Here is a 23485-nt window from a genome sequence, read left to right as displayed (position 1 = left end):
TTATAGTTTGCAGATGGTGCAAACATAAGATATTCTGGTATTTATGTCATTTTATAGATCAGATCACTGCACTGCAAAATGTGAAAATATAACGTGAGGTGTGATGAGAGCTGGATGGAGGTGATAGGAAGAAAAACGCCTGTATCAGTCCGAAACAAAAGGACGAGCAGGAGAACGCAGGCAGCGTTGTTCACCTTGAGATGTAAGCTGTGTAGGCTTCCATCATTTTATCCCACCCAAACAGGGACAGCACACATCCTCCTCTAACATTTTTAGATTGTTGCAGTTATCACGATTTCATTAAAATAAATAAATATTGCATGTTAATATGCTTACCATGCTTTTGGGAGAGAGTGACAGCTGCTGACGTGGTTGTAGTTGAATTAACTGTTTGGATAAAATATATCATGAACATTATTAAATAGAAATATAGAGACCTAAACTGTGCCAGTGTGATCGTTGTGCATGTGTCTGTGGAATATGAAGTGCTCTTCTCCATATGATGCATATCAGGCCTATATCCCAGGCTGATCAATAAGAGCTGAGGCTGAGCCTGGCTCAGTGGGCTCGTGGACGCCTCGATGGTCGTTCGTATCTGCGGTGACTTATTTTGCAGCATCAGTTTTAGGTCGAGGAGGGTGATTTCAGCTATTTGCACAAGAAACCTTGACATGAGAAGAGAGGTAGCCTGCTACAACAAAAGTCAATGGAGCGGTACTAATGATGTGTTTTCTCTGACATTTTTAAAGGAATATAGGCCAAATGCAATGTCAGTATTCTGCACCGTGTGATTCTTAACTGGGCTTCTTCATTTTTCTTGATAATGAAAAGTGCTTTGAATTTCTCCTTTGACAGGAAAGATGATCGGGGGCTACGTTTTTGGCTGGAGAAGCCTGCGATCGACTGAATGCAACACATAGATCTGAAGGAAAGGATTATTATATGGGTTGCATTTGATTTTCCTGACCTGCCCCATCCGGAATTCGGATTACTCAACATTCTTCGGAATGGAAGGACGGGATTTCGCTGCTCCGGCGCACCTCCTATCAGAGCGGGGCGCCCTGGTGCACCGAGCCGCCTCTCGGATCGCTCCCTCGGGCCACAGCTCTGTACAGCACGCCGGTCCCTTCCCGCCGGGGAAATACTACCCCTCGCACATACCAATGGCTCCTCACTCAGGTTAGTCAAACATCTACGGTGGAGGGTTTTGTCACACAAAAATGCAGCTACTGAAATGTTTTTTTGTTCCCATAGCTGCAACATTTGTCTGTCTCAACGCTGGCTGTTGTTAAGCCTGTGCATTTATCAGCGTGCACAGGCTATGGCCTGCATGTGTGGTGTAGAACAAAGCTGATTATTTTTTGCACAAAAGAGAAAGAATAGACGAGGCTCCTCGGTTTATATAAACGGTTGCTCAGGTGTGGCTGTTGACAGAGTTTCACTATTCAAATATCAGCGAATAAATCAGGTGAAATTTGATTTACACTAGGCCTGCGATCAGGAATTTTGATTAAGCTGAATCAACATTTATAACTCAAATATCTCAAAGGTAATAAAGGCATCTTAGTTAAACAAATAGCCATTTGATAAGTTGGGTAAATGCCATGGTATTTAAAAATGGCATTTAAGATCTGTTTTAGTTTGTACGTAGGGGAGTTGGACAGAGCACACTGGCACTGGTTTCCCACTGGCTGTGGAGCTGAATCTGAAATGAGATTTTGTCATTTCACGTTAAATTGACAAGTGTCACACCGATGCCATCACTTAACCAAAAACCCCGGAGCCATAAGCAATCACACGAAGAAGCTGGATGAGCAGGTCTGCATGGGTTAGAGCAGAGTATGGAGGATGTAGGAAGAAGAGCAATACTAGAAAATCCTCCTCCTGCACTGGAGCTTCAAAGTGTCGGGGTGCAAATGTGTTCACAGTGCGAGCATCAGGTTTAACAAGTGACTTGGGTATCTTGTGTACCCAAATGTGTACGTTTACAAACATGATGGCCAAGTCAACATAAAGACTGCTGAACAGAATAACCCACAGCAGCTGATTTATTTTGAAAACAGGATGTAGACACAATAAAAGAAACACCTGTACAGTCCAATGCAGTCTAATACCCTCCAAAATAAAATAAAAAAAATAAGAAAAAGCCTTTATAATATTTAGCTTTTCTTCATTTATGATTATTTTTGAGCCATATGAGCTACTCTATGTAGATTTTGAATTGCATCTAATCAAAGCCTCTCCAAAATGTATTGTCAGGAAAAGATAACAAAAAATGCACAGATGTTGTGATGGGCTGAATCACAATATACTGCTGTGGTTTTGTTTTGTCCACCTATGTGAAACAAAAGAGGTTTTTGAATAAGTGACATCAGCTGCATATTTATTGCATCAAACACTCAAACCTCTGAAACAATCTCCTTTGAAAATATGTTAACATGGCTTCCAAAAAAAAAACACATGTTTATGATGCAGCAGCTGTTGAACCCGGGGTCATCGGAAAGCAAAGAAAATGCAGCTCTTTAAAGTTATTTTTATATAACGTATATCAGCTAAATTTATGACTGAATTCTGTGGGCTATGCGTAGGTGGTTGTTGTAGGTTGTTAAATACAGTATCACTGTTTTTTTGTTTTGTTTTCAACATTTTATTTATTTATTTGTTTGTGTGTTTGTTTATTTCTGTTTTTTTAATATCTTATTAAACTGATCTACTGTAGGCAGTATTGTGGCAGGCAAATCAAAGATATTTTCAAATTCATTGTGTTTCTGAAAGATTCTGAATTCATTTGCAGAATCGTGCTAAACATGAGGTATAATTAGTCATTCAGGAGAATTCATGGGCGCTGTTCACCATTCATCTCCCACCATTCATGTTTGCTTTTGGCAGTACTCACACACACACACACACACACACACACACACACACACATACACACACATACACAGTGCCTGGGTCCGTATGTTTTTTTTTTTCTTTTACATGTTTTGAGAGCATGAAGGCTAATGCTGGCTACAGGGTACAGGTGCCAACCAGATTTGGTGTTTCTTTTGTAGTACTGTGCTGCACCAACATGAAGACCTACCCTCCAAATGTCATCACTGTTCAATGAGCAGCACAGGTGGTTTATTGTTCTCCCCCAGTCTCATCCGTTACACATGGGTGTGACTGGAGAGAAGTCTATCTAATATCCTCAAGATTTGGAAAACGAGTTAATTCTTTACATCTCAGGCTTTTGATAGATTTGATCCGTTAGAATTATTTAGTTATTGCACTGTGCCGATGTACGAGCTTTGATTTATTATTTTAATAATATTTGAAAATGTCAAGCATGTCATAATGCAAATAGGTGGATGAGACATGAAGCATAATTCACAATTATTCATGGCATATATTCTTAAGATGGTAATTCATCAAAACAGTACACAATGTAAATTTATAATCTATTTTAGACAAGGAAAAAAAAACTTTTGAAAGCTATTTTCATTCATTAGGTTAAAATTTAATATAAGCAAAAACTAATTAAGTTTTTTTTTTTTTACACTGCATTTAGTTCTTAACTGTTAATGTTTTTTTGTTTTTTTTTCAGGCCAGTCATAGTGTGTGAGAACAGTCAAATGCTCGTAGGTTTTCTGACCAAACTGGCTCCAGACTGTTGTTCATCTTGACAGGGCAGGTCATTAGTGTCCGTTCAAGTGTCCCGTATGCTAGCAACATTAGCACAACTGAGCATGTTGTTTGCTGAGTGTATTGGATCCCTCCAGTTTCTCTGCACTTTCCCCCTGGGGACTAACTTGCACACTGGTTCACATGAATACTTTACAAAGAGCATGAATATTTCAGGGTTGATGTAAAAATGCATTCAGAGGCAGGTTTCTGATGTGGCTCCTTGAAAGGGCTCCTCTGACTTTGCAGAGGTATTTATTGTGAGCGCTCCCGTCACCCTCACTGCTGAAAAGAGTGATGGCGGTTGCAACACCCTCCCTTGGCATTGTTCCTTGCCGGGTTACAGAATTTCAACATATTTTTTTGGGGTGAAATTTCTTTTCTCTCTTTTGCACAGACTGGTGAGTTTGGTTACAAACAAGCAACAACAGACGCAAACATACACTCCTACCTTCTTGTCCACTGAACCATGTTACTCAGCACCGGTGGAGATTCTGTCAGTGTGCATTTGCCTCTGTCCATCTTCACCTACTACAAGCCAGTCATTTGTAATGCATGTCAGGTGGTCGATTTATAGTTTACACTTGCACTGTGCTCTGGGAATGTGACATTGGAGCAACTTCTCTCCCTCTCTGTGCTTACTGAGACACAGACCTGTTAACACATCTAATGTGGTTTAATTCAAGCAGTTCATTTACAAGGACTTTGAAATAGTAATTTTATCTTCTGCTGGCTCTGGCGCAGGGTTGGAGACAGTCCTCACTTGGCTGTGAGGCCCGGGATTCAGATGTTGGATAGTGTCAGAGCAGGAGACACAGTGGAGCTGTCTTTACTGCTGGCATTTATGGCTGGGGGCTCATCTTTCAGCCATATTGTTCTGATTAGTGTGCTCTGGCTGAGGTGTGGCTGTGTGAAAGCAGCAGGGGGGTTCAGGGGCTGTCCATGGCTGAGCTCTGCTCTAAACACCCCATGTAATCAAAGGTCATATTTGTGTCATCTCTCTCACTCGGCCTCCCCTTCCTTTACATCTCCTCTGTCTCCCTTTCCATAAGCTGCGCTCTCTCTCCTCCCCTCCATTTCTCCGTCTCCTTTCTTTCCAGCAGGAAGACCCTTCTGTCTGGGAAGCGGTGGTCTTCCTGCCACTTCTGTTTTAGCCACCCTCCCCTGCCCTGGGCCATTGTTGCAGACCCCAGCTTTGTGTGTGTTTTACGGCTGCTGTTAAAGATAAAAAACAGTCCCTTCCACCCCCTTTATTGTTTTCTGGTAGGATGTCCCTGGCATTCCCTTGGTTTTTATGTCCTAGCTGGATATCCGAACAGCTTCCCCCTTCAAAGGTTAGCTGTGCTGTCTGCCTTCTCCCTTTTTTTCCAAAGGGGAATAAATAACTTTACTGAGACTTTTATTGAACGTGTCATTGCTGGAATATCCCATGGGTCTGTGGTTGTTGGGAAGACGCTTCAAAGACAAACACAGGTGTTTGGTGGAGTTAGCAAAGAGCTGGTTACAACCAGGGTCTTTAAAAGAATAAACCTCAGTGAGTGGGTGAGGGTTGTTTGTGTGAAGGGAGGCTTCTTCTTCTTCTTGGCCTTGTAGCTCTTGTGTTGTGAGCACTCACAGTTCGTACCCGGCTCAACTTTGCTTTTACCCCCCCTCCTCGGTCCTTGTTGACCCCAGACGAGAGCGGTGACTGGAGTGTGTTGCATGCTCAGCGTAATTATTCAGCAGCACAGCACCCAGCCCCACTGAAAGCCAGTGCCAGTCCTTTCTTTCTAAATCTAACAAATTTTGGGGGATTTGTTGAGAGGAATTCATAAGGTGAGACTTACCTGAGTGAAAAGAAAACTGACATCTTCAATAACCCATCTTAAATATCACATTAAAGGGCTTCTTGTATCCAGGAGCCGCTGTGGTGGAAGTACAGTGACAGAACGTGGGTCTTAGGCCAAGTTGCATTTGGCTTCGGCCTCGCGCACTCGCTCGCTCGCTCGTTCCCGCTTTTGCTCCAGCTCTGCAAAACAGAGCAAGAACCTTGGCCTGTTGTCGGGCTCGTTTGTGGACTGTTGTGAGATGACACGGTTCAGACGCAATGTCACAGGAGTCCCCATGAATAGTGGAGGTGTTACTTGGCATCCTACACCTGGCTGAAATAGCACCTTGCCCGATGCTGCCACCATCTGTCACCTTCCCCTGACACTCCCACTGGAGGCCCAAATGACTTGCAAGGGCAGTGGACTGTCTTAGAGAGGGTAGTCCCTTCCATATTTGCAAATACTTTTGGTCACGTGTGCTTACTATGTTTTGAGTAAAGCATCATTAAAACTCCGGCAACCCTAAGACTTTCCCTTAACATTTATTGTCACTGTTGGATCACCATCATACCAGGTGTCCAGTAACCAGCATCTGGAATTCATTACACTCAGGTAACTGAAGTGACAGATTTCATGTCAGATAACATTGAATCAGCTCTTTTTTCTTTGCAATTCTCTGGTCATCATCAAAACTGTCCACAGAAACTGGAGGCTTGAGCTGAGTGGACCAAAAAAACAAACAAAAAAAAGCCAAGAGGATTTTGGCTAGCGAGTGGCCATGCTGCCTCAGAGACGGGCTCTTCAAACAGACCGCCACCCACACTACACCGTGTGGCATGGTGCCACAGAGCCCTCGCCTCAAGCATGGGGCGTGTACACAGGACAAACACAAAGGAGACCCACGGGTGAGAGCGACGGGCAGGGTAATACCTTCCTGTATCGGATTTCGGGGCATAGGATTTCAGAACCTTCCCATCTATTTTTACACTCAACATGAGGAAGTGAGAAGCTGCATTGAGAATCCAACAAGGCTATGGAAGTCTTTTGTTCACTTCCCATGACGAACACACACACAAAAACTTCAAAAAAAAAAAAAAAAAAGAATAGCTGGACTGAAAATATATTGTTGCGAGATTGAATAGACTGATACATTTGCCCAAAGTCAACCACTGCTGTTTTGTTTGTGATTTGGATCTTTCCTCCCTGCTTTGCTCTTTTTCTCTCCCTTTCTGTCTCTCTTCCCCCCTCAATCTCCCTCCCTCTCCCAGTATCAGGCTGCTTCTCATCAGGCAGCCCCAGGCCCACCTCAGCGCATGGCTGTATTGCATGTGACAGCTGTTAGACATTATTAACGGCTCAAGCAGAAAATCCAGATTACTTGTTTTTTAATTTCAATTTTATTATTGTAATCGTCCAGTGAAAAGAACAAAAAAGGGCCGTTGCCCTATTGTTGTTGGCAGATTTGTGGTCAGTGACAATACTCTATGCACATGAGTGTATGAGCCTGTGTGTGTGGTTATGTTTGGGTGGGTGGGTTTTTGCATGCATGTGTGTGAATCCTGGGCTGTGTTCCCCAGACACCCCCCCCCCCCCCCCACACACACACACACACACACACCCACCCACCCATCCTCCAACTACAGCCGAGGCACCCTGTGGTTGGCTGTGAGGCCTAGACAGGTGCATTGTTAACCCTCTAACGTCTGAGTCTGTCCCTGCTGGATCTGCCGCTTGTGTTCCTCGCAAGATTTCATGCTCAAGATGCAGCTTGTGTGGCAGTTCCACTTTGTGTTGCGTCTACAGCAACCAGTGGGGCTGCGCTAATGGTGCGCTCTTTCTCTACACTTACGAGCGGTGACGAAAAATCCCAATTTTTTTTTATCTGTCAGACGACGTTCAGTTTAGCGTGCATGGTGCCTGTCCAGTTCTGCAAAAAAAGAATTCTACAAAGAACAAGTTGAAGTTTCTGCTGCCGCACTAACATGTTGTTAATGTACGGGATTCATTTTGAAAGGGAAACAATTATACAACACAGCAGTTGTTCCTGTGCAGCGCTTCCTTTCTGCTCCTGTTTGTTTATTGTTATTGCATATTCTCTGCATTCTTGTGCTTCCCCATTTCAATTGGCTGACTATGATCCATAAATGTAGATGGTATGTGGTGGAGGGCCAGGAGTGAGGGCAGATAAACTCAAATAATGGGCCACAATTCGGTGACTGTCAGCGGAGCAGCGGGCGGTGGTGACACGCACACAGTACCAAACAATGAGGTGTGCTGCTAAATATATGCAGAGATTTGCCATTAAATATACATGCAGTATGCCTCTCAAGGATGTGTCAGCCCTTTTGTGAGAAAACAAAGATTAGCATCAGGAATTCCATTTTAATAAGTCTCTTGGGACCATCCAACCAGCTGCCTAGTCCTCAATCCAAAGGGGACTTGTTGCTCTCTCTCTTTCTTATTTTTCTTCCTCTCTCTTGCTCTCTCTCTTGCAGGGATTTCTTGTGCTCCTTCTGACACTGATTAGAACAAAATCCCACTCTCTCCCTCCCCTTCAGCTTTTTTTTTTTTTTTTTTGTCAAATCACTTGTTTTACACCACAGATTCTTTCATGTCTACATGTTCTCTCTTTGATGATCCATGTCTCTACCCTGTCCACACCCCCCCACCCCCACCACCCAGCTCCTACCTCCCCCCTTCTCTTTTACATTTATTGTCCTCGATGTTTCTCAGACTGGTCCCTCTCTGCCCCCACTGCCTTGTTCTGGATTTTTTTTTTTTTTTTTTATTTGGTCCCCTCTGCCTGGTGTGACCACTAGGCTACACTGCCTCCTCTCTCTGATACTGTATGTGTCCTGAGGATCTGGGGCAAATGACTGGCTCCTCAGCAACAGATGTGTGCTTGTCTGCTGGTGCTGCATGCATTAGCTTTCTCTGCTTGCCATGCACGGCCACTGACCTGCCCTCTGGTGAATGTGGGGGAGGGGGACTGAGTGAGTTTGTGTGTTTGCAGGAGAAAGAGGGAGACAGACGGAGAGAAAGAGAGGAGAACGACAGACTAGAGACTAGATGCACACTGTCACATGCTGTCATACACTTACTGGTGCATTGCAAGCAGACGCATACAAAGGCGCACACAAACACACGTGCACACGCACTCAAACACTCACACGTCATACACACTCACACATCTTGCTTCCCAGGAGGCTGTGGGGCCAGTGGGACAGAGCAAGCTTGAGAGTCTGGTTCGTCTGTTTACATCTAATTATAGAAACAGGACTATTTCTGCAACCGCTGCTCTAGCTTTTTTATATTCTTACCAGGGAGAGAGAGAGAGGGAGAGAGAGAGGGAGGGAGGGAGGGAGAGAAGTGAGCGAGGGGAAAAAAAACAAAGCTTTGACAGCCTTTTCTCACAATGGTGAACGGTTATCTCATCCCCTCAGCGCTGCTACAGTCTGCAGGCTCTCAGTACAGTACAGCAGGAGACAGAGGGGGAGGGGCAGAGTGTCTTGTATTGTAAGCCCTCTCATCCTCATGTAACATGAATGTGCAAATTTACGAGAAGCGAGCAACTGCAAACAAGGCAATGTATTTCCCCCATTAGTCTCACTGATACGTTCAGTTGACAATCACCCCGATAAAAAGAGAATAATTTCTTCGCCCCTGCCCCGCCGGCTCTTGCTTCGACCCGGTGGAAAGTGCTGTCCATCACAACAGTCAAAACAAAAGGAAGAAAGAGTTGATCTTGGGGATTAGCGTTGTATAAAATGTATCTAGTATTAAAGAGACAGGGCCAGTTCGGTAGTTAATCCTCAAGCTTGGTGGCTGATATCCAGCTGAGTGGCTGCAGGGTTGCCTGGAGAGGTGGGGGGCCGGTGAGTTTGTTGAGGGAGACGCTGGGCCGCCTGTGATGCCAGGTGAGAGCCAGAGCAAGGCAGGGATGGGGCTGCGGGTCTGGGCCAGACAGGTTGCAGCCTCTTGCAGGTGTTTTCACAAAGGGCCCCCCCAAGGCCAAATGCAGTGCACAGCTTGCTGGATGCAACCTGAGCCAGGTGCTGCCCATCCCCCACCCAAATACATAAACCACTACATAATGGCAGCGTGTGCTTACATACACTCCATGGCCACCCCCCCACCCCCACCCCCCCACGCCACCCCCTTTATTCTGAGACATGGCAGGTAAATTAATTGGCCATGAGTATGTAACTTATATACCGAGATAAAGGTGCGCTGTCTGGCCGAGGCGTAGCGTAACGGCCGTAATGATGGCTCCATTGTGTTGATGTTGAGGGGGGTAGTTAGCAGCACAGCCAGCGGGGCCCTTGCTGGAGGGTTGGATAGCCTCTGATTAATAGTGGAGAATGCTTTGAAGTGACACCCAAGTGCACCGGCTCACAGGCTAATAGCAATACCATCAGTATAGTGAGCGCTCCCTCTTCCTCAGTCTTCATTAGCTAATGTTTCCCCGGCGCTATCTCGCCGCCCTCCCCTCACACGCCTGCCTCATCTACGGAGAACCTTTTACGAACTCGCGCGTTTTTATTTTTGCAATTGTTTCATGATTTCACTGTCATTTCTCTCTGTCATGTTTGGTAAAACGGGAGATTTTTTTTCTTTCTTGAAGGCAGTGGAGAGGGATGGCAAAGACGAGGCCTTTACTCACAGAGCTCCACGGCACAGGTGAACTGTGGCACAGCCTAAAGACTCATGGGAGTGATGTGGCACAAGTGGGACACGGCAGGGGACTATTCCCAGGATCCATTTTGATCTCCCATGCTGACAGACAAGCTGCAGCTGCGGGTGTGTCTCTGTGAGTGTGTAAGTGTGTGTGAGTATGTTTAGGGAGCCGAGGTGGGGAGGCAGGGCTGGGTCTGTCAGCTGTTGGAGTAAAGTAAACTATTAGTGGTGGGAGAAGGCAGTGTTTCCAGTGAAGAATTAGAACCACTTCTAATTGCAGTGAGGTTGGGCTATGATTACATGCTGGCTAATGCACTGACAGACCTCTCACTTGGCTGGCTCTCAGAATGCTGCTGAAATGGCTGAATGCCTTTTGGTTATACAGCATAATGGGAGGGTGTGTGGACACACGTGTGTGTGTGGGTGTCTGCCTGTGTGTATTTGTGATTAAACTTGATTTTAAGTGGGGTTTTTTTGTGTTTTTTGCATGAGTTTTGCTTGCATATACGTGTGTGGGTCTGTGTGTGTTCTGTGTGTGATAACTGTGTTCTGCTTGTTTCTTGAGTGCCTGTCATTATTTGTAGTGGAGGCAACTTTTCTTCCCAAATCAAAACTCAGCTGGCGCAACTGTCTCCGAACAGTACGGAGGAAGTGTGTTTTTGTGTGTTTGAGTTTTTGTGTACACATATGTTGTATCCGTGAGTGTGTGTATGCCCACGGGAAAGAGCAATCAAAGGAGCTGTGTGGTGGAGAGATTTTATAAAAGGAGTGAGAGCGGAAACAAGAGTGGCAGACAGCTGAGAGGGCAGCATGTGGGGGTGGACGGGGGGCTGATGCAGGTGCCTAATTCAGCCTCAGCCCTTCTCTCTCCTCCACTTTCTGCACGAGGCTGTTGGGGGATGTAGTAAATCCACCTGCTTCAGTTACAACACTGATTAGCCGATATATCTGTGACAGCAATCAGAATAATAACACACAACGATGGATTTATGCGGCATTATACTGCGAGTCTTTTGCATAAATAAGCAGGTAAGAGATCTGAGAAGCTGTGTTCATTTTTCACCCCATAATTTTAATTACTCATTTTTTTTGCTTGCGGAACAGCTTGTTCTCAGGTGTGCCGACGCCCCCGTTTGCAAGAAGCTGTGGTTTACTGTTTTGCTGGCAACTGCTGTAAATCACATCGCATTCCCAGCATATGGGGTGACAGTTATGGGAGTGTATCTGCTGTTTCTTCATCAGGCCATTAGGCCCGTGTTATCTCTCTTTTTAACTAGACAGAAGGAATACAGATATCACTGTGGTATCTCCAGGGGTCAGCAGGTCAGGGAGAACTTTCAAAACACTAACACAAATTTCACTGTGTGAATCTCTGTTGATTACATCCTGGGTTAGTCTGTGGTCATAAACAGATGCTGGAGTGTGTTAAGGACTATTCAAGGGAATGCATTTCCAAGCAGTGAGGGCTTTTGGAGGTCAGCAGTGGACCATGGCTGCTCAAGGATCAGAAATGGACCTGATTGTACATGTGGATTTGCGTGCGGTTGTTAGGAAACAAAACAAAACATGTGTTTGGTTTATTTTGGTTGATGTGGAATATCTGTACTTTCCCGGCTAATGTGTGACAGAGCATTGAAGTATGAGGAGAGAAGTGGTCATCCATGGTAACAAGGCTTTACCAGACCAGAGCCGTCTGCACACATGGAAACTGGATGGATCAATACCTCCGGTGTGGTGGTAAACTATGCAGCTGTGTGCGAAGGAGAGGATGGTTGGGCAAACTGGAACATATGATGGTTGCTGCAGATGTCTGTTATGTTAGAGAAATAATTTTATGTCAGCTGTATGGTCCCCAACGTATGAATCCCTTTTTTTTTTTTCTTTTTGGTGTGTGTGGGTAAATGTGTGTATCCCCATTTGACAGATCTTCTTTCAGAAAGTGGAGCTGCTTTGAGGATCAATACTGACACACTGTCTACACAAGTACACAACACACATACACACACTTTTACGCTTACTGTCTCATCTGTCAGTTGACAGAGTTTTCTCCAGCTTTGTAGGTTCTCTTTCCAGCCAAGCAGATGGTGAACATTCAGAATGAAAGCAGATCCTAAGTCCTTTTGGATCTCCATCAATCCGCCAGTCTCTGGGACCGTCCTGCACGGGGCTCAAGTTTCTCGCCACTTCCCAGCTCTCCAACCACCAGGCTGTAGTCGCCGCCTTCCCTACACAGAGCACATATGTCCAGTCTAACGGCAGTGCTATTTAATCTCACGTCCAACGATGGTCCACATTCACTCGCACTAACACATTGGAGCTGAAAAATGGGCCTGCTGACGCTTGTTCCCATTGCTAACTCCTTTTCATCCCCACCAACTGCAGTAGATACCTCCGAAACCCAGCAGGGTGCCTCTGCTCTCCCATATCCCTGCCCAGCATGTGGCGCCCCACTGTGCACATAGAGGAAATGCTCTGAAGAGCTCATTTCCCTTGTCTTCCCTCGTCTGTCTGTCGCGCTTACCTGTCGCAGCAGCTGTACCCTCCCCCGCCCCCCAGCCCCTCCACCCTGTGTGTTTTATGTGACAGAATGGGCAGGATTTATTTCAGCACGCGTGCTTGGACCCTTTAACAGGGCTGGTTTGAAGGCGTGCTGCTTTGAAGCCTGCGCCACTCTTAACTGTAAGTGATTTTATGAGACGTGCTTCTGTGCCAGTCAGCCAGGCCGCTGCGCCACAACCAGATTGGTGGAGAGCATTGGGGATGCCATTCCAGCACACACCATCTGGGAGAGTGTGCACAGTGGAAGGGATAAAGTTTGCATTCTTGTGTATGTGAGCCTGCACATATGTTTGTGTCGGGGTGTGTGTGTGTGTGTGTGTGTGTGTGTGTGTGTGTGTGTTTGCGTGCATGTAAAGAGAGAGGGGTGGTTAGCGCAGGCTGTGAAAGGAAAAAAAGTTTGGCTTTTTGAGGGAGGCCTCATACTGCCCCTGCCCGCGTCTGCTGATTTATGGGCTTGTGAAGGAAATCTCTCATTTGTCACTTTTCATCTCTTTTCTCCACGTCATCCTTTTTTTTCTCTCTCTCTCACTCTCTCTCTCTCAGTGGAATTCAGCTTTCCCCCAAATCTCCCAGCGCTTCCAAGGAATGGAGAGGAAGAGAGAATAAGGGAGGAAGGGAGGAGAAAGGGAAGCAGCCAGGAGGGAGCTGGTTTCTCTCTGGTTAAAACCAATGCTGAACAAAAATCTTAGTCTTAGCGGATATGTTTTAGTAAATATCCATAGTTATACATTACACTGACGTGTTGACATCCCATCATAATGTAGTTTGTTTGTGGTAAAGATGCGTGTCATTAGTGTATACTTTCTGCCAGTAAATAATTCAATGGGTGTTACGCTGCTGTCCCTGTAGTTTGAGTGTTATTGTTGGAAATGGAATAGAAAAAAAAAACATTGTGTCTGAATCTTCTGTGCAACACTGTGTCTGCCTGTGCAGAGCATTTATTGCCACAGGGACACATACACACAGGTTTGCTGCTAATACCTGCTAGCCAGTGCATTACCGCACTGGGGTCACAGTCAGGTCAACTGCAGTCTGGAGCCTTTTTGTGTGTGTGTGTGTGTGTGTGTGTGTGTGTGTGTGTGTGTGTGTGTGTGTGTGTGTGTGTGTGTGTGTGTGTGTGTGTGTGTGTGTGTGCGCGTGTGAACTCATTCATCGTGTGTTTATGTGCCAGGGTGCACCTCACTCAGGTGCTAGCTATAAATCTGCCTCACCCATTTCCTGGCCTGCTGAGGACACAGCAGGAGAGGTTGGGGTTTCACCCTTTTTCAAAGTGGGAGGAGGAGGGAGGGAGGGAGGGAGGGAGAGAGGGAGAGAGTAAAGGGTTAGAGGGGAAGAGAGATAAATGAGGGAGGGGCCTTAATGAGAGCCCTGGCTCACATGATTATGGGACTGGCTGATAGAAATCAGGATCTTTCTCAAAGAAGTCAATTAACCCCCTCCCCCCTTCCCTAATTATGCATGGATTGCTCCACTGGCTCTTTACTGATAGGGCTGCTCAGCTCAGCTCAATATGCAGACTCATGCTGCCTGAATCTACCAGGGGTTGTGTGTGTTGTTAGAAGCATTTGTCAACCTTTTTTCTGAATCTGTTGGCAGTCTGCTTTAAACTGAGGGTTATTCAAAGCCATTAGTTAACCCCACCCCCTCATCTTTCTTCTCACTTTACAAACAGACAGCCAGTACCGACCAGAGCCAGGAGGGGGCTCCACCTCAAGAGGCCTCTGGTCATTAGTGCATAAGAGGCTAGATGATGGCTGAACTCTGTGGTCAGAGTAAATAAGCAGTGTTGTAGAATGTCAACACGACCAGGCGGCTCCTTCACAGCACCCAGTGTTGACATAACTGCTCTCTTATCTGAGGAGTGCAAAGCCCAGCCCCACAATAGAACACTGTGCCAGAACAAATTCAGTAAGGAGATAGAAACCACACTCTCCAACACCCACACACCCACACACACACACACACTGGCTGTGAGGGAATGTGTCGCATGGTGCTACAAGTCAAAGCTGCCGCCACCGATGCCGGCATCTATATCGCACAAAACAATGCATAACTGATAAAACAGGACTACGCAGCAGTAGTATAATCAAGTTGTGGCCCCAGTGCAGGCTAATCATGCACTTCATGAAAATAATGGGGTGTTTAGGGTTGCAGTAATCTGGGTAAAGGACCTGGATTCAGCTCAACACACTGCTCAACCTGGCAAGCAATGAAGGCCAGTCTGACAGTCATGAGACGAGCGCCGCAGTCCTTGGGCTTAAGTGAATGAGCGGTTTGTGGAAGTTGCAGCTGCAACTATCACTTGTGCGAGCGTGTGTCAAGCGGAGCAGAGAGAAAAGAAAGATAACAAGGGAGAGAGAGGGCACAGAGAGAAAGACGGCAGTGGTTTGCTTTTCAAACCTTTGTTTAAGTACCTGTGTCACATTTGCTATTTTTCTGTGTCAAAACATTTCACTAGGCCTTCTTCCCTTCATTGCCTCACATCACCCTAATAACTCTTCTTTATTTTCCTTCCCTGTCTCTTTGTGTCCTCCCCACCTCTGCCTCCCCCTTTCTCTCCATCATGGCCCCCGCCAGATCTAGTCTGAGCTCGGCTTGCTTGCACTGGCGTTGTGATAACCTGCTGAAAGCTGTTGCTCTCCCGTGGATATGAGGACACCCAGCTGAGGTTTCTCTGCGCTGCCTCTCTCTTGTGCTTCCTCTCTTTAACTCCACGACCGTGACTCGCTGTCTTCCCTCCACAGATTCCCCAAATCATTTCACTGGTCAGGCCCGTCACATAGCTTGAGGCTTTCTGGCCCAACGGGTAGGCGCTGACATGTTTTATGGCCGGCAGACCTAAGCATATATTAAAGAAAAATAAGAAAAGCCAACATGTGCTCTCATAGGCACACTGTTCAAAGTCGTTTAATGGTTACTCTGGGATGTAAGGTTTTTATTTGAGATCCAAAACACTGCCAGTAGTACTGTTTAGCATGGCCGGTCAGAAAATATATGATTTTAATTTTCATCCTGCTTACATGTACATATAAACTAGTGGTATTTTTTGTGTGTCTATTCATTGTATGTGTATCTGTGTGTGTGTGTGTGTGTGTGTGTGTCTGTGTGTGTCTGTGTGTGTGTGGTTGAGGATGTGCTGTGGCAAACAAAACGAGCAGCTGCAACACATCTGTTAACTTCGATCAGATGCTGCAAGCCTCTTGTAACCCCACTAGGCCTCCCTCCTCCTCTCTGCCATTTCTGAATATGACCTGCAGACAAATACTATGTGTGTTTGTGTGTGTTTGTGTGTGTGGGGTGGGAGTGGGAGTGGGGGGCTGTGGGGGCACGTTACCGTCCAGCCCGCCCACCTGTCCAGCTGACTAGATGTGATCATTGCAAAGGAGATAGACGACCGCAGTGGTAGTGATGCAGCCAGCCAACCAGACAGACAAGCCATGAGCAGTTGATCAAGATGATACCACCCCCCCCCCCCCCCCCCCAACCCCAAACCCAACCCCCACACCCCCACCCCCACCCCACCCCACCCGTCTCCCTGGTTTGACCTTTGGATTGTGCTCTTTTTCTACTCAGTGGAGCAGAGGAGAGGAGAGGCTTCTTTTTTATGGCTGTCCTGCTCTATGTTACACTTCATCTGTTCATTTTCGGGTGAAGATGACCTCCCCTCCTCTGTACAGATTGCAGGAAATGCTCTTAATTTTACTCATCTCTGCTCAAGTGTGTTGCTGCAGATGTTGAGCAGGCCCCGGCAGCGGCATTCCATGGATGACCAGTGTCAGCGGTCAGGAGACATAACTCAACTTTAAAACCCAGTTTGTCAGATGCGTTTCATAAAAGAATTTACTGTGTGATTTGGCTGACCTTGTGTGCACTTGAAATTGTGGTCTGCTACAGTGGGAAAGAAGGTGGTTATCTGTACAGGCTAACTGGAGTGCTGTCCTTATGGCTAAGAAGGTTTCCAACAACACATGATTGTACAGCATGTTCTTTACAAGGAAATACTGTATATCGTTTGGCCTTGGCTACCTAGGTTCACCCCTCCCCATGTCTGTAGGTTATCAGAACAAAAATGCTTACATTTGTCTTGGCCAGCACAGCAAGAATTAAACATTTCTCCTTTGTTTCTCCCTGTGAACCAATGGGAAATTATATTCAGGGCTGTAGAAAGACCTTGGGCTGGCTGGCTGGCACGGCGGCTCTCTGCTCCGTTATCTGCACTGTTCTGTCTCTGCGCCTCTGACAGGATACATCAGACGGAGAGAAGCCAGAGCAGGGAGCTGCCTTCTGTTTCTCTCACACGCATCACTCCAGGACTTTATCATATTACAGGCCAATCCAAGAGAACTCAAAGGACGGCAGCAATGCAGTCTCTACAACCAGGCCCATCAAGCCTAGCGCTGCTCTGCACGACCTAAAGGAGGCGCTGGGCCACAGTTGGAAGAAGAGAGGATGGGAGGTCAAGAGAGAACAGGACATTCCGACAAGCACTGGTTGCCAATTGAATGCTAGGATGCTGATTTATGGGCGGTTCTGACAGAGGGAGGGGCCAACCTGTGACTCCCCATAAAACAAGACGTTCATTACCCTCCTAGGCTTCAGGAAAACTGATGGACGAATGAGAGCAGAGAAACAGAGCGCAAATGGGACGAGGGAGTGGGCGGGAAAGCGGTTTTTAAAAACCCAAAAAATGAAGAGAAAGTGTTTCCATTTTGAAGCATGTGGATGACGGCAACTGAGGGAAGAGAGCGAGGTGATGAGGGAGGACAGAAATATGGAGCTGAGCAGCAGGGGGAAGGAGGGAGAGCGATGGAGGGATGATGGAGAGGGTGTGAGGACGGAAAGGGAAAACTGAGAAGGGGAATGACTGATGGGGCTCAAAGGAGCAAAGGGAGAAGAGGGGATGAAAGTGAAAAAGGGAAGACAGCAGGCAAAATCTGCCCCAATGAATCGAGCTGCTTGCAGATTTATGTGGTGTTGTGGGTATCATTATACATCCAGAGATGGGGAGACTCAAGCAATGTGACGCCTATGGCGTTGTGTGTGTGTGTTTATCTGTGTATGTATTGCACCACACTTTTATTCTCCCTCCTTGCACTGTTCATGTTTCCTCCAAAGCAAACTGACTTCTGAGTTCAACAGAACACACTCGCCTGTGGTGAGGTAACATCCTCCCACATCCACACTCCACTTTTCCAAAGCCTATCTATCCAGCACTGCTGGTTGAGAGAAGAGAGGTTTAGACCACCCAGGACCGGGTTGTCAAAGAGCTGCTTTGATGTGGCACAAGCATATGTGCAGTGCATGGGTACAATCTCTGCTAAAACACACTCACAAAACACAGTTTTACTGCCTCCTGTGCGGCATCATTACTCCTCGTCACTAGAGCGGTGGGATGCTCAAAAAGAGAGAGAGAGAGAAAGGGAGAGAGTGAGAGAGAGGCAACCACCTCCTGTGCCAGGCAGTGCCAGGCTGAAATACTGGAGCCGTATGGTCACCCTGAGGGAGGGGAAACCTGCCCAGTCTAACCACATCTCAATTAACCAATTAAGTTCAAAAGTTAACAGGGGACTAATTAGAGAGAATAGTGCTGAGCACTTGTTTTAATCTGTCTTTTTCCCACTACCAGGCATGTCTGTGTCCGTGACCTGGCTGGCTGAGCTTTGGCTGCGTTGGCTGAAACATGGCACGCAAGCCGCCGTTAGTCACCCATCCATTCCCATGGCCAAAACATAAAACCAATGGATTTAGACAGATCAGTCATCAGCTGTAAAGCAAACCAGATCCAGAGCATTCCATGTGATGTTTCCAGTGGAACAGGAGAACCATGAAAATCCTATTTTTGGATCTGGAGTTTGAGAGACCTGTAAGAGAATGTTCAAAAGTGGAGGACAGTTTTAAGTCATATTGAACATGGCCGTTTCCTGTTCGCCCCCTCGTATTTGGTCCTGCAGATGGGTTTTAATGGATGCCAAATGGGAGGTTTAGTGCCTCGCTATTGGCCTGTTAGAGTCTCTTTTTAACACCATCATATTAAATGGCTTGTGTTTAGGACTGGAGGCTACGGCGTGCTCCTCTCGTTGACAATATGCCTGGGGCAGAAAGTGTTTGTAACTTACCACTAAAAGTACAAATTTTATCCCTGTGTTCAAGAGGAGGAGGACGAGGAGGGGGGAGTGGTGCTATATTGTCTGCTACCACCAATAAAAGATATGTGGGCTGTATGACACAATTGTAGGGGGGCTGCTTTGAGCCCTGAAGCCAAATGCAGTGTGTTTGGAATCAGGCTGACAGCTAGATAGAGAGAGAGAGAGGTGAGAAATCCCTCTTTGACTCTGCTCCTTCTCCAGCGGGGATATCTTTGTGCTCTGATTTTTTTTTTTTTTTGGGCTTTATTTGAAGGCTGTGACAATTTAAGTTCCTGCATGGTTGATTAGCTGTACGTGTGTGTCTCTATGTTTGTGTGTGGGTATATGTGTGTAGATGAGGAAGAGGGTGAGAGAAGTCTAGGATGTCAGGAGGATGCAGTTTGAGGGGTGAAGGACTCCCCTGTTGTTATGTGAGGCCCTGGAGGATTCCTCCCCCCTTCCTCTCTTCCTCCTCCTCCCTTCTTCACCCCCTTACACTCATCTCTTCCTCTGTGAGATTCACAATGCTGGGAAGAAATGTGTCATTAACAGGGGAGACCAAAATAATGTTTATGGGCTCAAGCAGCACTGAAATCATTTTCCATATCAGTGGAACTGCATGGGCCCTGTGGGGGAGTAAATCTGATTTTCTCCTCTCTGTGCCAATGGGAAACATCATGGGAAAGAAAACAGATTGGATTGTTAGAGAGATGGCCTGACGCAGCTGTGGGCGGCTCTTTGTGTGTTTGGGTGTGTTGCTGTATGTGTATTCGTGTGTGTGTGTGTGTGTATTCGTGTGTGTGTGTGTGTGTGTGTGTGTGTGTGTGTGTGTGTGTGTATGTGTGTCATGAGACTGATACGACGAGTGAAGGGAAGAGAAAGAGAGAAAGCAAAATAAAAATGCGGATGTTGAGTGTGTGTGTGTGTGTGTGTGTGTGTGAGAGTGTGAGTGTGAGTGTGTGTGTGTGTGTGTGTGTGTGTGTGTGTGTGTATGTGAGAGAGAGTGTGGATGAAAGAATGAGATGGATGAGCCCCACTATGGTAATCACAATTTCACGCCTCAGGAATAAAGAGCCGGGACGCAACAAACGGCCCTGAAATGCTCCCATGTAACAATGGGTCAGTTAACAAGCACACTCACCGAAGTTTGCACAGATAACAAATGATTCTCCTTGAGGAGTGTGTAGGTTCCCTGTATACAAAGAACAAAGTGCTTGTGGCCCCTGCAAGCTATCAGCAAAATGTCGAGCCTTTATTGGCCATTCCATAAGAAACACTTGCATTTTATCTGAACCAAGAGACAGAAAAATGGCTGCTATAGCGGGTAGCGTGGAGGGAGATTTAATAAAGTAAAATGCTGATGGAAATAACAAGGTGGTGCTTGGAGAGAAAACACTCCATAATGAGCGGCCAGTCCAAGCAAAACTGCACTGGTCTGGAGTAATGTGCACTTCCTGTTACATCATGAACATTTAAGCTCTCAGCGAAAGGACACAATGACAGAAACCAAGAGTGCAGTTTAGTGATTTTGTGTTGTGACGCTGCTTTTTCTTGTATGTCCTATTAAATCTGTGTTGTGGGTGTAGGGAATGTGAGTGTGCATGTGTGGGTGGGTATAAAAGGAAGGTAATGGGCCTTGAGCTCATTTGTCCTGGCCTGGTCCTGTTGCTGTTTCAAATCCATCCTCCCACCTCTTGTGTCCCAGCCTGGAATGCCTCCCTGTTCTCCACAGATGAGGCCAGTGACTCAGCACACCACTGCACTTTCACACGGATCACAGCGAGGACACCTAAGCACAGGTCCAAATGACAAGTCCAGACCTTTACCTTAGCCAGTAGTCTAACCATTAGCGACTTTATGTCCAGCTTCCTTCCGAGTCTAACAGTAACGTTCAACTTGTGCTTTATCTTTTACCTCCTCACCCTTATTGTGTCTTCTTCTTACCCTGTGGCCTTCACCCACACTGCTCAAGCCTTTAGCCAGCTCTTACTTTGACAGTTAGAGGTCTTATTGTTTTTTAAATGACACACTTCCTGGCCTGCTCCTCAACAAATAGCTGCACTGGGTCTGTGTGTCCAGCTCTTTATTTACTGTGCCCATAAAAGGCCTCTTCAGCAGGAACTCTACTGCAGGCTGGCCAGGTAGTGGGACACGCGTTACACTTGTTTTGCCGTGAGAGATGTTTTTGCCGATTTGTGTACAAATAACGAAAGATGGTGAGGAAGAGAATAGACGAAGAGAAACATATATTGGTGGGATGTGTGCATGTTCTTTGACACTGCTCCACCTCAACTAGAACAAAACATCCCTCAGAGACATTTTCTCCTATCTGTTTTCTCTGTAGCATCACGGCCTGTGTGGATCCATTGTTGTTTTCAGGCTCCCTGCCAAACTGGGACAAGCCAGTTGGACTAATTTGTTTAGGATTCGAATTCTCTTATCCCTATCATGTCAACTTGTATATTGTATAAACAGCTGGGTGAAGTGGGCGGTGTGCTTTGGTTGACCTCCCTGAGCCAATTTTATTTGCATAGCACTTCTCTGAAAAAATTCCCAGAATCCCTTTTACCCTGCCTTCACTTCAATCGCGAGCGAGTGGCTGACCACGAAGCCACTCTGCAAACATGGGCTGTCAACTTCAGCGAGACGACCACCATACGCACACACACAATCTCACATACACACACAATCACACACACACACACACACAGAGGCTCGCATATGCTCGGCAACACACACTCCCACACACTCTCTGCTGCTCTTTCGCTCTCAAAGTTTCTCACACTTCCTCGCACCCTTATCTCCACTACTAGTCTAAACTCTCGCCCCTTACCCCTCCTCTGGATGTTGCCTTGTAGTGCAGGCAATCTCTCTCACTCTCTTCCTCCATCCATTCTTCCAACAGCTTCTCTTCTTCCTTTTCCACTTCTCCCACCCCCGCACTGACCACATCCACTAAACTCACTCCACAGGCACGCAGTGTGGAGAGTGTCGGAGGCGTGCGCTGCTGCCACTTTCCCCCACCCCTGCACTGGGCCCAGCTCCAGGACTGGACCGCCTGCTTTCTGTCTTTCTCTTTCTCTCTCTCTCTCACTCACACACACACACACACACACACACACACACACACACACACACACACACACACACACACACACACACTTCTGCTTCTGATCAGACCAGCCTCCTACTACAGTTGTAGGGGGGCCCACTCCCTCAGCCCCACCATCCAACCACCCACTAATGCAAAAGGATAAAGTCAGGGAAGGAGTTTGTAAAGCAGGGGGGGCAAGCAACCAAAACAAAACAACAACAAAAAAAAACCCACTCTTGCTACAGTTGTTTCCGAAGTGAGGAGGAATTTGGCTACCAGTTGCGCTAATGTTTTCAAGATGACTTTGACTGTTTGAAGGAAATCCCCCCACTTTAGTAGCCATTTGAAATTCCTTCTGTGTTTTATTGTGAGGAAGTAGGCGCTGGGTTAGTCAGTGGCCCTTCAGGGTAGTGTGTGCAGTCTGTCTGGGGCCGCTGGTGTGTACAGTTGCCCAATCCAATCCAGTTTCCCCTATGTTACTGGAAAGGGTCTGAAAACTTAGTTGTGTGTTTATGAGTGAATATGTGTGTGGAAAGTCTGGCTGGCTTCTTCTTGGGCGTCTGAATTCCTTGGGCAGAACATGGAACTGCATCGGTAGGAAAGTCTGATGAGAGAGACACTGAAGTGGTAGTGAAACTCTCTTACCAACAGACATCCTGCTCAATATGTTTTTACTTGGTAAGTAAACATTCAGATGTCTATTTCTTCATCCTGCTGTCTCTCCTGCTTTTAGAAATCTTATATTTGTCAAGTGTTAAAGAGCCAAACTAAGACTTACAGTACAGAGATTCTTGAATAAGAAAACTTGAAATCAGTAATTTTTAAATCTTATAAGACATGTCCCGGTCTCTTGTCTTACTGTGTCAGAGAGTTAAAGCAGTGCCAGCAACAGCTACTGCTACTAGCCGCTGGATTTAAACAGCCCTTGGGACTACTAAATGTTTCTTGTTTTCTGTTTGATCATCTAACTCTTGATGATACTGATTTAATTTATTTGAAACAAGAAGGAAGGGAGTGTGTTTTGCCATGGGACGTGACAGAGGGAGAGTATGCGAGCTGTAATCATTCAGGGTGCGTTGTGAAGAGCTACAGAGCCTGGCTGCCACATGGCACTGACCGCTGACTGTGCAACCTCAGCTGCCTTGTGCTCACTGACTCCTTCTGTGACAGGAGGTCTTATAAACTAGTGTGTCTGTGTGTGTGTGTGTGTGTGTGTGTGTGTGTGTGTGTGTTTTTCTATCTCCTAGCATTTCTTCTTCTATCCTCCCCTCTCTGGCGCTTGCTGATCATTGAGCTGTGGAGAGCAGGTTGATGCAGTCACACCTGCAATTTTCTCTCTGTCTCTCTTCTTCTCTTGTCACCATCACTCTCATCTCTTGTTTTCTGTCTGGTGTCCTTGTCTAGACGACACGTCCATCCGTCCCTCCGGGCTGCCGTCTGCAGATAAGACAAAGAGCTGAAGACTACCATGGCTCATTTTTCAAGAGCAGACAGGGAAATATGATGCATGGTGAAATAATTGTACTTTATCTTCTCTTAGACAATAGGTATAGTCG

General features: G+C 46.4%; 1 protein-coding gene across 1 annotated transcript in view; it reads left to right on the top strand.

The window, feature by feature from the left end:
• The first annotated feature begins 1007 nt into the window (after positions 1-1007).
• Positions 1008-23485, top strand: part of LOC111227277 (BAH and coiled-coil domain-containing protein 1-like) — a 60535-nt gene continuing 38057 nt past the window's right edge. The window contains exon 1 of the mRNA XM_022752709.1: positions 1008-1179. Coding sequence (XP_022608430.1) covers positions 1008-1179 — 172 coding nt within the window. The remainder of the gene's footprint in view (positions 1180-23485) is intronic.

The sequence above is a fragment of the Seriola dumerili genome, unplaced genomic scaffold, assembly GCF_002260705.1.
Source record: "Seriola dumerili isolate Sdu_G_001 unplaced genomic scaffold, Sdu_1.0 BDQW01000169.1, whole genome shotgun sequence".
Taxonomy (NCBI): domain Eukaryota; kingdom Metazoa; phylum Chordata; class Actinopteri; order Carangiformes; family Carangidae; genus Seriola; species Seriola dumerili.
Note: the sequence above shows the minus strand (reverse complement) of the source record. Positions and strands in the feature narration are given on the sequence as shown.